The 16,526-nt window shown below is 33.9% G+C and overlaps 2 protein-coding genes across 4 annotated transcripts; one reads left to right on the top strand and one right to left on the bottom strand.

Moving 5' to 3' along the window:
- Positions 1 to 138: 138 nt before the first annotated feature.
- Rbm13 (RNA-binding motif protein 13) lies at positions 139 to 1,862 on the bottom strand. Its single transcript, XM_074252102.1, has 6 exons — positions 1,750 to 1,862; positions 1,489 to 1,535; positions 953 to 1,409; positions 770 to 877; positions 535 to 678; positions 139 to 415 (listed from the first exon to the last, which is right to left on the bottom strand). The coding sequence occupies exons 1-6, from the start codon at positions 1,762 to 1,764 to the stop codon at positions 200 to 202; spliced, it is 987 nt and encodes a 328-aa protein (XP_074108203.1). The 5' UTR covers positions 1,765 to 1,862; the 3' UTR covers positions 139 to 199.
- A 294-nt stretch (positions 1,863 to 2,156) lies between these two features.
- Positions 2,157 to 15,594, top strand: Pns (DENN domain containing pinstripe). Of its 3 annotated transcripts, none has more exons than XM_074252097.1 (15): positions 2,157 to 2,667; positions 5,386 to 5,495; positions 5,585 to 5,805; positions 5,888 to 6,082; positions 6,157 to 6,628; positions 6,714 to 6,850; positions 6,917 to 7,304; positions 11,099 to 11,310; positions 11,398 to 11,604; positions 11,849 to 12,023; positions 12,088 to 12,352; positions 12,800 to 12,907; positions 13,160 to 13,427; positions 13,504 to 14,475; positions 14,780 to 15,594. In XM_074252097.1, exons 1-15 carry the CDS (start codon positions 2,550 to 2,552, stop codon positions 14,967 to 14,969), a joined length of 4,038 nt encoding a protein of 1,345 aa, XP_074108198.1. In that variant the 5' UTR covers positions 2,157 to 2,549; the 3' UTR covers positions 14,970 to 15,594. The 3 variants fall into 3 exon arrangements, with proteins under 3 accessions (XP_074108198.1, XP_074108199.1, XP_074108201.1); XM_074252098.1 differs by lacking the exon at positions 12,800 to 12,907 and adding an exon at positions 12,506 to 12,541 and having other exon boundaries at positions 2,158 to 2,667; XM_074252100.1 differs by lacking the exon at positions 12,800 to 12,907 and having other exon boundaries at positions 2,158 to 2,667.
- The last annotated feature ends 932 nt before the right edge of the window (positions 15,595 to 16,526 follow it).

Genomic DNA, 16,526 nt, shown 5'->3' with positions numbered 1-16,526 from the left:
GTTAATATATATAATAAGCTTGTTTATTTCTTTAAAAATATAAAAAAATGAATCACTAATATGAAGTTTTCTATTTACAGAAAAATAATTAAATTAATAAATTAAAAGTTTGAGAGTAGGAGTAAAAGAATTAACAAGTTTGGTATTTTTAGCGTAAAAAATATTATTATTATATATTTTCATAACTAAGTGACAAAAATTAAGCGCGTAATCTTTGTCGTGGCTCGTCTTCTATTTCATATTCAATTTCCACACGCGGTCGTTTCGGTTTCTTGGACTTGTCTTTCTTTTGTTTGGACAATTTAGATTTCTTGCTCGTCGAGGGCAAAGTTGCGTCCTCGATGTCACTTGCGTCAGATTCAAAGTCATCGGAAAGCTCCACCTGTTCTACTTGTCCCGATTCTCCGTCACTCTCCTATAAAAATTTTTTATTCATTATTATAATTTAATTTATATTATTGAGAGAATAAGCGAAATTTCGCGGCCAGTAAATTTATTATAATAAAATGAGCAGTCATATATAATTAATCTTACCTCTTCATAGTCATAATTATCATCATCATCATCATCATCATCGTCATCACTTTCTGCTTCAACAAACAAGTCACCATTTTCTTCCATCTCCATATCATCAGCTTCCAATTCTTCTTCTAGCTCCTTTTCAATTTCTATTTCTTCCTATAATTTTATTAAAATTAAAAATATTAGTTGTATATAATTATATTTAATTAGTATTTTAAATAAATTAAAAAAAAAAAAAAAAACAAACCTCAGCGTCTGTTTCGTCTTCAGCTTCAGCTTCACTGTTACCTTCAACTTCAACAGCTTCGACAGCTTTATCAAACACTTTTTGCGGGAAATTGTAAATATCATTGTACTGAAAAATTAAAAATAATTAATAAAATTTAAATTTCTTCACAAATAAATTTTAAAAAATAATAATAATAATTACCATTCCACTCTTAAGTCGCTCCATAAGTTCCTTCTCGATAGCCGTCTCAAGTTTAGCAGCAATAAGCGCCTTTTCTTCTCGCCTCGTTTCTCTTCTCTCAATTTTCCTCTGCAACGGCACAATTTTCTTCTGTCTCCTCAGCTTCAATTTTCGCATACGAATTAAATATTGAGTTATTTTCAAAAATCTCTGCTTACACTTGGACTTTATGAACCCGGGCCAGTACAGCAAATTTTCATTTATCTGGTGAATTGCTTTCTCAAAATTCCTCGACAGCTTTACCTTTTCCCACTGATTCTTCGGTTCGTGTATTCTTTCAGCTGTTCTCATGTATAGGTAAATAATACCAGACTCCTCTCGTACAGTAGCATATCTACTGTTTGCCAGAGGGCATGAAGCCCTGCTGCAAAAACCTGTCAAGTTGTATTCATTTCTACAAAATCTTTGACTCTTTGTACTGAAAAAAAAAAATAATTACAAACAATTAACTTTAAAAAAATTATACAATTTATTTTAGTTTATAAAAAAAAACTTACTTGACTTTAAATGAACAAAATGTTTTGTTGATAATACTCCAAACAACCTAAAACAAAAATGATTATATAAATATTGATCAAGATAATTTAATAATAATAATAATAAATAAAATTAGAAGTCATTTTAAAATTTGTTCCAAAAAATTAAATTATTAATTTTTTTTAATTTCTCCATATTAATTTTTTTCCTGTAATTTATTTAATTATCAAAATTATTAAATATCAATTAAATTAATTTTAATTTAAAAACAAATTACTTACATCGTCGTGTTGCATTTTTGGAAATGCAATTAATTTATTTATTAATAATTAAAACTTTTTTTTAAATTATAACCTCTCACCACACGTGTCTGTCGAATTATTAGTTTACTATTACTGACTTGAAGAGAGCAGAATAAAGATTGGTTTATTTTTTTTTTGTTACTGCAGGTGGCGCTCAAACGAATTTCCATTCAAATTTAAAATTTTAACCGCCGGCTTAGTAGAAATCAGGTCAGAAAATTTTTTAGATGGCAACACGTGACAGTTCTAACTTTTCTGAGCCAAGACAATTGTTATTGTTATTATTATTATTATTATTATTATTATTATTATTATTATTATTATTATATGCGCGCGCGGCTGACTTGATGTTTATAAGAGTTTGTAAAAAGATCAATTATTCGTGTAGTAGCGCATACAGTGATATGTACAGTGTTACTCGGGACCCTCCGTATCCGTACTAATACAACTACTTGTGCTCGTAGTTGATAACTTGGTGTAGAGGTGGTTAACATTAAAATTAAGTTTCAGAGTGTCTGTTCAGATGTTCGATGGTGAAGAGAACACGCTGGTGTAAAATTAGCGATTCGACAGCAATCTCCAGGAAACTGTCAATAAAATAATACTCCAAATCAGCTGTTTTAATATCATGTAAATGACAGTTGATTTTTAAAAATGAAATAAGTATCGATTTGTCATCATGCTCCAAAACAACAAACAGATTATTTAGTACAACTGCAAATACATAATATTTGTTAATTAATAAATGATATTAATGTATGTGTTAACTGGATAAAAATATGAACGGGAATTTAAGTGGACATCGTGGTCCCGAGCAACATCCGACAAGATTCGCGGATTACTTTGTTATTTGCGGACTTGACAAAGACTCAGGCCTTGAACCTGACAAATATTTTGGTAAGCTTCTATTATTGTTTTTTTTTTTTTTTTTTTTTTTTTTTTTTTAATTATATAAATAATGTCAATAAATTATTATTTTTATTAATTATATTTTATTATTGACCTTTTGTTTTGTTTTTATTATTTTTAGCTAATTAAGTTTGATAATTGCCTTGAGAGAATGGAATTAAATTTATTGCATAATTTGTGTGAAACTGAAACGGAGATTGCACGAAGAAAAACTTTCAAGATTATTCATTTTTTATATTAATTAATACCGGGAAGTATAAATTTTTAAGTATAACTTCTACAGTAATTATTATTGTTGGAAACTAAGAGGATTTAATTAATTAGTGAAGAATTTATCAGTAAACTTTTAAAAAAGAAAATTATTTATTGATAAGAATCATAAATTTAAAAAAATTAAAGTGTCATTGAAGAAAAACATTTATAGCAATACTAAAAAATGAATTTTATTTTTAGATAAAAGAAGCTAATAAATAAAAAATCCGTGTATAAAAATTTATTATTTTTTTTTTTTTTTTTTTCCAAAGAAAAATTTTCAAAGTCATTCTTAAATCACAAAGAAACTCGATTTCTTCTAGGAATAAAAAATCTAAAAGTAGGTTTTATTTGCTAAAAAACTAGGTAGATTCCTTTGTGACATACTCTTACATTTTTTATTATTGTTATTGTAGGTATTATTATTTTTATAGTAGTACGAGATTTTAGTGTATGTGTAGAGAGGCTGGATTACGCGCAAACAATGCAGACTGTGGACCTTAAGAAGCAACAGATCGTGTTGAAAGAATGAGAAACTTTTGAGCTCTCTGTACATCCGTATCCCCTATCTAAACGATATCGTATGAGCAATAGTTACTCAAGTTTGATTTATCATTATGATCATTTTGATAATACAGACACTTTATTTTTTTTTTTTACAGAATAAAACTTTCGAGTGTGTTTGTGTGCTAGCAAGATCGACTTTCTATAGAAAAGCTCGGGAGAACATCTATACGTCACGTGAAATTCTTAAAAAATATCACACGTGTGGTTCACATTTCACGCACATCAATAGACCGTATATTCACATGTATTCAATGGCCAGCTCATTTTTTTTTTTTTCTTGCAACCGATAAATTTTTTTAATGAAAAAAAAAAAAAAAAATGCCTGAAGTATTTAATTACTTTGAACAAAGAATTATATTTAATAGCTAGACGTGTAATCTATCTTTTCAAGTTCTTAATTGTCGTAAAATTAAACGAGTGTAGTAGATAGAAGTGGCATTGACATAAGCTGCTCGTTTAGTATTAATATACGTTGTATTACATCTCGGCCCTGACAATTATTAATAATTAAAATTAGTAATCATTAATTATCCTTGATAAGCACTAATGATTCGATGATACAACAGCATTGAACTGCCTATAAATTAATATTTATTACGTATTTTGTATTTTATAAATTATGAAAAATATTAACGGTGTTATAATTTATATATTAGAAAATCGGAGGCACGGCGACTTTCACCGATAGAAGTAAAGACAATTTTTATTTCCGCCTCGACTGCCGTTTCACATTACGGAATTAATGAACTGATAGTTACTAAATGCTGTTAATTTTAGTATTAGAATATTATTAGATAAGAACAGTTATTAAATCTCAATATCCGGGTTTAAACCTACGGATGGAGGTACAAAGGCCAACAGCAATAACAAGGGCAACTAGGGCTCCCTTTACATTATTTCCAGCCAGACAAGCTCACTGAGCTATACTCCTCTGATAGAGAGAAAAAATGGTATAGGGAAATGCCCTAAGGAGTCTCACTGACTCATATGTGATATATAATAATAATACTATTAGTTTACACATCCATTAGTCATACACCACACATGAGCTACCCATTTAAACCCACAGTATTTTTTTTTTTTTTTTAATTTTTATTTCAAAGACTGAGATCGAAATAATCATTTTTAAATTTAGTTTTTTGTTATTGTCATACACATAGGTCATATGTATTATGATAATTTTTTTTTTGATTTTAAAAATACAAAAATAATATTTTTATACAAATAAATCGATCATTAAATTTAGTTTAATTTATTTATAAATCTTGTGATATTATTTAACCACTAAATAATGCAGCAATTGTCTCCGCTCAATTAACTTTACTGACAACAACATAATTTTTTTTTTAACCAATACAAAGATGTATTATTATATTACATTATACCACAGATATCTTCATTTATATATGTATATATATTCAGTCTAATATGATAATATTTTTTTATGTAAATAAAACGATTGATATCAATGACCTTTGAGAACCGCTCAAGTAAACTTTTAAATGTATGCCTTTGATAGAGTCTTCGGGCTTATTAAATTCATCAGACCAGATATAATATGTATCAATCTCAATAAATACTTTTTGGTTGGTATTTAAATGAGAGCCTTGATTTTGCATAACTACATAATTTTATTTATTATTATTGTTATTTTTAACGTCATTAGAAAAGTAAACGCTTGAATAAACTCTTAAAGGTTTAGAGTTTATGTGATAGATAAATAAGCGCGTGGTACGTTTTTAATAAACACACATACTCTTAATTAACTGACACATAAATAACGACCGTGAACTTTTAATCTTGAAAAAAACAAATATCTACCCTCCAGTATAAAATATTTTTTTTATTACGTATTAATTTTTTTTTTTTTTTTTTTTTTTTTTTCAGGAGATTCATTACAGAGTACACCATTAGACCGTGCTTACAAAAGCAAAGTATTGGGTCATTATCCAGATTCTGTTCCCTGGAACCCATTTGATGAGCATGCAGTCTGTATGGTAAATAAAATCTCTTTAATTTTTTTTACCGCGTGTTGCAAAAATCTAAGTTGTTAATACTAATAATAATTCTTTATCTTCCCTACTAGTTATGTCTCCCCAGCGGACTGAGATTTCGCACCCAAAAGCACTCAGTGGAGCCTTCTTTCCACTCGTTCGTCTTGACCAAAGAAGATGGCCGGAGAACTTACGGGTTCAGCTTGGTCTTCTTTGAAGAATGCCGGAACCGAAAAATTTGCGCTGCAATGCAGACTCTCCAGGCTATGTTTATCACTGAGCTCAGCAGCGGACAAAATGGGACTCCTCCAGCGTAAGGATAATATTATTACATAACAATATTAATATCAATATCAATAAATAGATATTTATGGTAATAATAAATTTATTTGTAGACCTCGGAAGGGCCAGGATCCTCATAACACCAGATCACTGCCGAGACACTTCAAACTATCAGCTCACTCGCCAGGGGCCGCAATGGCCTACTACGATTCAACAAAAGACAAATTGCTGGTAACCAAATCGATATCGCTGCTGTGTCAGCAACCTTACCTCCACGCTGCTCGTACATTCCTAATGAATCTCTACAAGTATGCATTAAATATTAAATATTAAATATTTAATGTATCGCTTGCTCATTGTAATTATAATTATTTTATTGCAGATGTGTTCCCAGACATCCAGGACCGGGTCTGAGTCTCGAGTCCTATGTCTACAATCTTCTGTACAACGTCCCAGTTCCATTGCCCGGAAAATCCCTTAAATTTTTCGTCCCCAATGACGAGCCAGCGAAATCACCTCTGGAGCTGGTTATTCTGTATCCTTGTCCCGCAACGGAACTTCCGCTCCTCGACTATCCCATCAGAGACATGTTTATGTGGCTTGGCCCGGAGACAGTTATTCAATTATTCACATGCGTACTCCTGGAGAATCAAGTCCTCGTTCGCAGCACCGATTTTCATAAGCTTATGGTAGTCGCTGAATGCATTACTGCCCTCCTGTTTCCCTTCTCGTGGCAACACGTCTATGTACCTATACTACCGGCAAGTCTTCATCATTTTCTTGATGCTCCTGTACCTTTTATTATGGGGCTGCATGCCCAAAGCGAGGGGAGTAATTTGAAAATAGCCAGTGAGGTAAATTATTTTATTTTTAAATTAAAATTAAATTTTTTTACAATTGATTTTTTTTTTTTTTTTTTTTTTTTTTTTTTTTTTTCAGGCAAACCTTTGTTATGTAGATATCGATAAACAAACTAGTCAATTCCCCGAAGAGTTACCAATTTTTCCAAGAAAAATGCAATTCCTCGCTGAGATTAAAACACTTTTAAATAAGTACAAAGTACCCCATTCTGAAAAGTAAGTTTTTTTTTTTAATTAAATTTTTTATTCATAAAAAATTTAATTTAATTTCTTTTTCAACAGGACTGACAATATGGTCATAAATTATTTAAACTCTGATATAATGACAAGTAGTTTAACACTTCCTGGCTCGGGTTTTCACGTTCCAAGAAGAAAACACTCTCTTCACGATGTTCTGGATTGGGACAATAAATTAGACACTAACAACACTACGACAACAGTAGCACAGTCTGACGCATTGCAGAGGATTGTTGATATCGTTAAAAAAACAGGCATAAGCCTGGATGATATTGACGCTGTTGAAAATATGACCAAAGATGAAGTAATACTCACACCTAAAGAAGAATACCAACAGACGTTAATTTTTAATAACGCGATTAGAGAAATTTTTTTCAACCGCTTTGTACAATTATTTGCCGGTTATGATCATTTTGTCATCCATCCAAGTCAAGTTAGTATTTTTTTTTTTCTTTATACATTATTATTATTATTATTATTATTATTATTATTATTATTATTTTGTTATTAAATGCTCAGGGGGGTTATCCCCGGAGTCCGATTCTCCGAGGGCCCAGCCTGAGCTCCATCCGTTACTGCTGGACCACTCCGCACAACAAGGCGGTTAGTGATCACAGCAGGCCAAAGTCATTTCCCTTAAGAGACGGAGAGAACCAAGTAAAACAGCCTTCTGCATCCTAACTGCCAAGAACTCAGCTTTTGATGAGCAAGCTGGAACTTTGGCAAGTGAGGATACAAAAGACTGCTTCATCCCTCCTAGGACGCCAACAATCAGGACGACAAGCTTGGCACGGTAACCTGGGTAAAGTTTACCAATTTCAAACAGGAGATCCTGATATATTTGTCTTTTGTGCTCTTCTTTGGCTGAGATGTTGTATTCAGCCGGGGCCGAGAACTCAATGACATAAATGTCATGAGTGGCCTTGTCGAAGAGCACAATATCAGGTTTGTTGTGATCTATCCGCCGGGTTGTTGCAAATGGCATGTTCCAATAAATTTTGCAACTGTCATTCTCAACAACCTGGGGAATATCTCCTGGCAAATAAGGCAGCACTGGTGTCACGTCAATACCGTAGCAATGACGAAGATAGTAGTACAGTACTCTCAGGGCAGCATTGTGACGCTGGATATATGCACCTCTCGCCAGCACTGGACATGCCGACAAAAGGTGCATAAGCGTCTCCGGATGTTGTCTACACCTCCTACAGGACGTGTCCGGAAGCTGCACCTGGAGCACCTTGCTACGGTACTCAAGAGTGTTAATGACACCATCTTGGCAGGCAAATATGAACCCTTTAGTCTCAGACATCAGGCCCGCTGACTTTAAGAAGGAAAACGTCAGCTGGATGGACAAGCCATGATCACGCACGTGTTTAAAGAACACGCTGTGCATGGACTTGTCCATCAGTTCGCCAAGGAGTAGTTTTTCCTCGGCGTTCCTGATGACGCTCTTAAATTCCTCCTTTCGGAGTTCCATAAGAGCGTTTATTTCTCCAAGACCAAGGGTTCTTGCCGCATATATTGCTGCCTTATACAAGAATGACCCCTTATGCGCATTTTCATGTTTATGTACAATTTGCATAAGAAAGTCATCCTCGTCTGCAGTGAAATTGACAACTTCGTGAGTTAAACCCAGGACCAAACGGTCGTGAAGCCGCTCCAAACTCTGCAAACCTCTCCCACCGATGGACCGGGAGAGGTATAATCTGGCGACTGATGAATTGGGGTGCATGCTCCGATTCATATTAATGATCTTACGGGTTTTGATGTCGAGATCTCGTAAATCCTTTCGGGTCCATTTCAGGACACCGAAAGAGTATAGTAAGACTGGGACAGCGAGCATGTTAGTAGCTGAGACTTTGTTTTTGCCGGAAAGTTCGGAGGACCAAATTTTCCGGAGTCTCCTAACATACTCGCTCTGGAGAGTTGTTCGGACTTCAGAGACCGCATGCATGCGGTGCTCTTCCATTCCTAGATATCTATACAACTCCCCGGCGTCTAATTGGCTTAAGACGCTCCCATCCACTAATTCGACATCATCACCAGTATCAGAGCACTTACCCCTCGCCAGATGTACGACCGCACACTTGTCCAACCCAAAAGACATTCCGACATCTCGTGTGTACTCTGCTACGATGTTGAGGGCCGCTTGTAGATGATCTTTATCAGCGCTATACAGCTTCAGATCATCCATGTAAAGCAGATGGGTAATCGAATAGTTTCGATCACCCGGAGGCCCCACAGAGTACCCATGAGTTTTACGGAGAGCAACAGATATAGGCAGCAGTGAAATGCAAAACAGCAGAGGGCTCAAGGAATCGCCTTGGAAGACCCCTCGTTTGTACTCTACAACTCCGGTTACGTGCAATGCGTTTCCACTTCCAATGTGAAATCGCGTTCGCCAGAGCTGCATTGTACGCCGAATGCATTCCACTATTTCGGGATTGACTCCCAGGCATTTGAGTAGATATAAAATCAACTCATGTGGAGTTGAGTCAAATGCCTTGCGATAGTCAATCCAAGCCATTGACAGGTTGCGTTGATAGTAGATCGCATCTTGTAAGACGCATCGATCCACTATCAGGTTCTCCTTGCAACCTGACAGGCCTCTTTTACTGCCACGTTGTTCATATATCTGTTGCCATACAGGCTCTATCTGCTGCAAGATACGGTTATTTAAAATTTTTGTAAAAATTTTATAAACCGCATTCAAGCAGGTGATAGGCCTGAAATTCTTAGGGTCAGACAAGTCACCTTTTTTAGGTATCAGTACGGTTCGCCCTTCTACAAGCCAGTCCGGAATCGGATCGTCAGCTCTAATGTATGATGTAAATATGCGGGCCAGATGGAGGTGGGTAGAAGTAAACTTCTTCCACCAAAAGACATTAATGCCGTCTGGTCCCGGGGCAGCCCAATTTTTGCTGCCATTTAGAGCTGAACGAACTTCATCCACACTGACTGCAGGGCTCTCTTCATCAGCATTCTGTCGACGGTGTTCCCGACAGAATACTTTGAAGTCGTGCAGAGCTGGAGTGTTGGCGCTCACGTTTAGTTGATCTCCATACAACTCAGTCCAAAAGCTTCCACCCGCTCAGGTGTTGGATAATTCCCGGTAACATCGGTCTTTGGTGTCAGAAACCGTGAAGGGCTGGATCGAAACAACGAGTTGTCGACCAACCGCTTCAGCCTTTTCTCTAATGACTTTTTAGCAGCCACTAGAGCCCGCAATTTATTAAGAGACACTTCCTTGATGACATGAAGAGTACTCTTGTTCAGTGTGTGATGACGCCACCGAAGTTCAGCAGCAATGCGCCGAATTCGGGGCGTGTATGGTGTTTGAGTTGTGTCGTACTCAATCACACACTGAATGCGGGAGACCTGTTTCCGGACATGTCAATTTTCAAGCCAAGTTGTGAGATGCGCTGTTTCAACCTTGCCTCGATCGAGAGACATTGTCTCTCTCTCGGAAAAGCCGAAACTGCTGCACCATACACAACCTGGCTCACAGTGAGCAGGGTGGAATCCTCCAGGATGTTTGCACGGAGATCTTCGTTTACCGCGTCAAGCTGTTGTTGGGAGTACGTTATCTTTTTAGATATACTTACTTGCCGTCCTACAAAGGGATTGTTGTTGTCCAAGGAGGAACGGCGTCGCTCTTGGTGTAGTTGCGCCGGAAAGGAAAGTCTATTAGACTGCCTTCTGTCCGGCACAAGCGATCTTATATTTCGCCGAAGATGAGCGGCATAATTACGCAGGTGTTTGGGCGTAAAATGCGCTAGCTCCGGATGCATATCACTCCAAAGAGTGTGCATCCGGGCCATATAGCCGCTCACCCCCGGCTCGCTACGTTGGTAGCACACCAAGAGATCGACTCTCAGTTCCTCCGTCCACTTAAAGTAAGTCCTTAAGGCGCCAGGGTCGTCATCATTCATCGGGTCCGGCGTGCTCCTCCCACCTAATGAATGGTCCTCATCCGAAAAGGACCGGTTGTGGGGAGCACTTCTGAGTTGGTATCTTGTGGTAACTCAGTTATTTCCATGCAGTGGGTAGTTGGCCCACTGCACGGGCTACGTCGTTCGCCTACAGACCTGATGTTATGGTCTGCGTTTCCCGCGATGCGCCGCTTGGAGGCCACGTAGCAAGCATCGCTTATTATTATTATTATTATTATTATTATTATTATTATTATTATTATTATTATTATTATTATTATTATTATTATTGCAGGATAAAGATGAATGGCTCAATAATCGAGATAGTATGCATGTATTTGACAAAGCGACATTTTTATCAGACCAACCAGCCCAACATTTACCTTTTCTATCAAGATTTATCGAGACTCAGATGTTTGCGTCCCTCGTTGATACAAAAGTTATGTCATCTTGGAATGAATTAGACTCTAATATTAAAGTTTTTGACCAAAGAATTGCACAAATAAAGTAAGTATTTTATTTATGACAATAATAAAATTTTTTTAATGAATAATTAATTACTAATCATCTCTAAAATGAAAAAAAATTTAACAGAAAAAAAGGAGGAGATGGAATGATTCGCTCGACGCGTTATCAAGTTTCGAATAACATTCCTGAAACAGAAAAGTCACTGATAAATAAATTAACCAACGTCGACTTTGAAGCAAGTCCTCCAACAGAGATACTCCCTCACAGGGCGGCTTATTTCAGAAGTTTTCCGCTGCTTGACACTGTAGCACTCAACAAAGAACCGGTTCAAAGGTTTGTTATGATTAATTAATGTCTTTGTCTTTAATCAATTCTTAAGCAATCACTATTTGCTAAATTTAATTCTATTAAATTTATTTGTTATGCTTTGTGGAATATAGTATACTACGGTAAGAAATTAATAAAAAAAAAAAAAAAAAAAAAAATAATAATAATAATAATAATAATAATAATAATAATAATAATGATAATGATATTTGTTAATAATAATTAATTTGAATTTTTAAAAATTGAGTAGCAGCAGAAAAGGCCAAACTCAGTGGAAGTACAAGATGAAATCTCTGGAGGCGAATGGAAAACCACCAACGCCTCAGGAAACTCAGTCCCCGCGACCTCAGACAAAATTATCAGCTGATATGAGTCCTGCTTTAATTGCCCAGGCCAATTGGACATTTGTAGAAAAATTGCTAAAGGTAGTAAAAAATTTTTTATTAAAAAAAATATTTAAAGTTAAAAAATTGATTATTTTATTTTAAGGATTGTAAATCTAAAACAAAAAGAATGCTGGTAGAAAAAATGGGCTCGGAAGCAGTAGCTCTTGGTCACGGAACCGAATCTCTGGTTGATGTTGAAGAAAACACCCTGGTTGCAAGTTTGTGTGATTTATTAGAGCGAGTTTGGAGCCACGGTCTGCAGAACAAACAAGGCAAAAGCGCTCTTTGGTCTCACCTGTCCATGTATCAAGAGTTGGAAGAGTGTAATGACTCTGCTAAGTCTATCGATCCGAACTTTTTGTCACCCGGTAAGTCTAAGCTCAGTAAAATAAAACTATTTAGTTACTAAGTATCATCGTTAATTATAATTGTCTATAATTGAAGCTTTTTAATTGTAAATTGTAAATTTATTATTATATAAGAAATAATTGTAATATGTATAAATTGTTAATTCAATGCAGCGTTAGCTTGGTGCGTTCTACGGAAGCGACTTGACTGTACGTCATTAATGCAATTATTATTGTTATTTTTATTAGTCATAGCCCGGTAGAATCGACAAAATTATTTTCAAGCTAATTTATCACACAGTTATTTTATTATCACGTTAATTTTATTGCAAGTTGTAAAATGTTAATTTTTTTTTTTATCGCATAATATTTTTTTTAAATTATTATTATTTAAATTTAATTACAAAGCATGGTAGAGTTATGTTATTATTATTTTTTATAATTTTATTAGTCTTTTTGTTTAATTAGACCAGAAACCATCGAATAAATCTTTCACATTAAAGGACCGTCTGTTGTCATCAATAAAAACGAGAAATATATATGAGATAGCTTCTTATATCAAGGAAAATTTTAATGGTAAATTTTGCGTGTCTTCCTGATCCATCTGGGAAGAAAATTATTTTTTTTTACTGCATCTATTGCAATAACTGGGGTGCAAAATAAATTATTTATAATAATAAAAAATGCACGAAGCATGTTACATGTTTGAATAAGCTTTACTTGTTAAGTCCGTGGATTGAGTGTTTTTTATTTGCCATTTTATCCTCGTTTAATTATTTAAAATACCAAACAAAAGTGGGATGGTACTGATTAAAAATATATTTACAGATTTATCGAACCTGGCGCTGGAAACAGATGTATCACCGACCAGGGGAACCGCTGATAGGAATAGATCCACTGGGGAACGAAAATCAATTGGGCCTGAACATCTGAGGCCTCTTCCAGACTCGTTGACATTTGATATTCGGAATGTACAAGCTATGACGGAGATAAAAACTCATATTGGGTATGCCAGAGCGTGGGTCCGGCTTGCTTTGGAAAAAAAACTTCTTTCTCGTCATTTGAAAGTTCTGCTGTTTAATACTACATTATTAAGGTAATTTTTAGAAAATTATTTGATATTTTATTAAAAAATTTATTATTTTTATCAACTAAAAAAATTTTTTTTTTAGGAATCAATATAAAAGATCAGCATTTTTACGATGTGAAGAAGAAAAGGAGCAATTCTTGTACCACTTATTGACACTCAACGCCGTAGATTATTTTTGTTTTACCAACAATTATCCAACAACAAAATTACCCTACCGAGTGATAATCTTCCCGAGTAGAAAAGCAAGCGCAGCGACAACATCCGCTAACGGTTGGATAGTAATCTCAGGAACTCTCTGCGAGACAAACCCCGTGGGGATACCAAAAGGCAACCTGGAGTTTGTATTCCACCACAAGAACCTCGGAGTGCTGTCCACATTACGAATCGGGCATGACAACTCCGGACTATCGCCAAAATGGATGGTCGAGCACGTGGTGGTAAGAAATGAGGTGACGGGACACACATTTAAATTTCCCTGTGGCCGCTGGCTCGGCCGAGGGATTGACGACGGCTCCACCGAACGATTACTCGTTGGCGCCTTGGTCCCCAGAAGCATTGACAGCGACGAGCTCGTCGAAACTTGCTCGACACCGCCGCGGTGCAGGTCGCCGAGTATTCCGCGGAACAGACCGAGTTTGTCGGCTGACGTGCTTCAGCACGTGCTCGGGGAAGCTGTCAATGCAATAGTCAAGTTCCACTACAGGCGAGATCCTCAAGATGGATCACTCACGGCTCTGCTGTGTGGCGAGGGTGGACTTGTTCCGTCTCTGGAGCAAACATTTCTCTACGGGTTCAAAAACCAGCGGATATTTGGCAGGAATTTCTATGTTTGGGATTATTTTTTGAGAGTTAAAGAAAATTTTGAGATGTCTCTTCTTGAGGAGATGGACGAGTACTCCAAAAGACTCAATAGAGACAGAAGGCTTCATGCTGAAAATAATCAGAGGTTTACTATCTTTCGATGCTACTGTCATCTTATTGATCAGATTAATACTTTTAGTCATACTCTTGGGAAAGATGGAAAATTCCAATTGTTTATTTGTTTAGCTGCAAGGTATATATAATATATATTATATTATTATCATTATTTTTTAAGCTAGATAATAATTTTTTCTCTTCATTAGAATGTGAGCATTACTTAAGACACTGTATCTTCTAAAATACTGGAACTAGCTCCATAGAATAGCAACGCTTTTTGTAGGAAATTTCATAAGCTACAATTTTGATCTCTTGTGATTTTTTAATAAAATCAATATTTCAGGAGTTACAGCCATTTTTACAGTAATTAGATAGCCACTTAGGATATTTTATTATTATTATTATTATTATTATTTTTTTTTTTTTTTTTTTTTTTTTAGGGAACAACTTCTTCATCCAATGTTACGTCCAATGAGTGATGCCCGATCAACAGCGGAAATGTACGAAGAAACTTCATTTTTGCGAAATCCAACATTATTAAATTTCCTAATTCACATCTTGGAACCGTTAAGCGAGTTTCACATTGTCCTTGAAAAAAGTCTAACCCATGGAATTTCAAGTATATGCTAAATTTATCAAGTCCAGGTATAATAATTAAACTAATCGTTACCTGAGGAAGCCAAAGTTTCTTCATTAAAAAATACAAAAGATATATTATATCCATGAAAATTAAAATCTTTATAAATAAAAGTGGAGAATTAAAGTTGTTAATAATATTGATATATAATTAAAAGGCAATTTAACTAAATGTAGCAAAAGTGATCGCGTTGACTAAAGACTGTCCAGCGTAATTAGTAGAAGTTAGTAGCGAATGTTGTTTTATTTATTATTAAAAATAAACATTACTAAAGACGCGTTTTGAAATTATATTTATATTAAATAGTACATAACAGCTATGTCAATAGAAAATCTTGTCTTGGATCCAACCAAAGATATTATAGTAATATTTTTTTCAATAATGTGATTTTATGAAATTTTAACATGACATTTTAAATAATTTTTTTTTAATTTTAATTTAATTAAATTACGTAATCATTTTAAATAATTTAAATAATAATATACTCAAATTTTGCCAAGATTTTATAAATTAGACAATTACATAATTTAATTATTATTGTTAATTATAAAGGCAAAAAAACTCATTGCCATTTTACTCAAAAATTAAATTTTTATACGTCACTTGCCATAAATTATTTTCACTTTTTTTATTATTATTATTATTATTATTATTATTTGTAGTTGTAAAAAATATAAAGTGATAATTAATAAGTTTATAAAAAATTAATACTAAAAATTATAGCAATAATTTTGTGTGATATTAAATGATTTATGTTAATTTTAATAATTTAAGAATCGATCTCGAAAATTGCATTTTTAAAAAATAATATATATGTGATTAGATCGATTAATTTGTAATAAATAATTCGCTCTTTTAATTGTTAATTTAAATCTTGATTTTTATTGTATTTTAAAAGTGTCAATGCACAAGCAGATTCATTTTATTGATATATATCCATTTATTCCGATGCCAAATTTTTTTTTAACTGCAAAACTGAGACATCGTTTAAATAGATTAATTAATAATTGCTAATTATCCCGATTTTGATTTAATATGGATATGTATAGTAATATATATTGAAGAAAATATTAAGACCACCGGCTATGTGTATATACAATACTAAATTATATGAGATTAAATTTGGATAAATATACAACCAAAAATAATTTTACAATTAAATACAGTATGTATATAAAATTAAGTGTAGTATTGTACAGTAGATATATATATATATATATTAAATTGATAATAATAAATAATATTAACAGTGTAAAATAATTGATTTTTTTTTATCCTAAAAAAAATTAATTTTTTTTTTAAATTAATCTGTATTATTAATTAAGAAATGACGTATCTCGTGAACTATTGACATTTTAAAAGATATAAGCTCATCCCGATGTTATACTCATCAAGACCTTTCATTTGAGTACCCACATCAATTTTTCATATATTTTATATATTTATATATATGTATATATGAAAAATATATGAAATCGCATGTGGGCACTCAAATGAAAGCTCTTGATGAGTATAACATCGGGATGAGCTTATATCTTTAAAAACTTCAA

The sequence above is a fragment of the Cotesia typhae genome, unplaced genomic scaffold (assembly GCF_013202065.1).
Source record: "Cotesia typhae breed Kobodo isofemale line unplaced genomic scaffold, CoteBio_Ctyphae contig_83, whole genome shotgun sequence".
Lineage (NCBI taxonomy): Eukaryota > Metazoa > Arthropoda > Insecta > Hymenoptera > Braconidae > Cotesia > Cotesia typhae.
The sequence above is the reverse complement of the archived record's forward strand: the minus strand, read 5'-3'. Positions and strand labels throughout refer to the sequence as shown.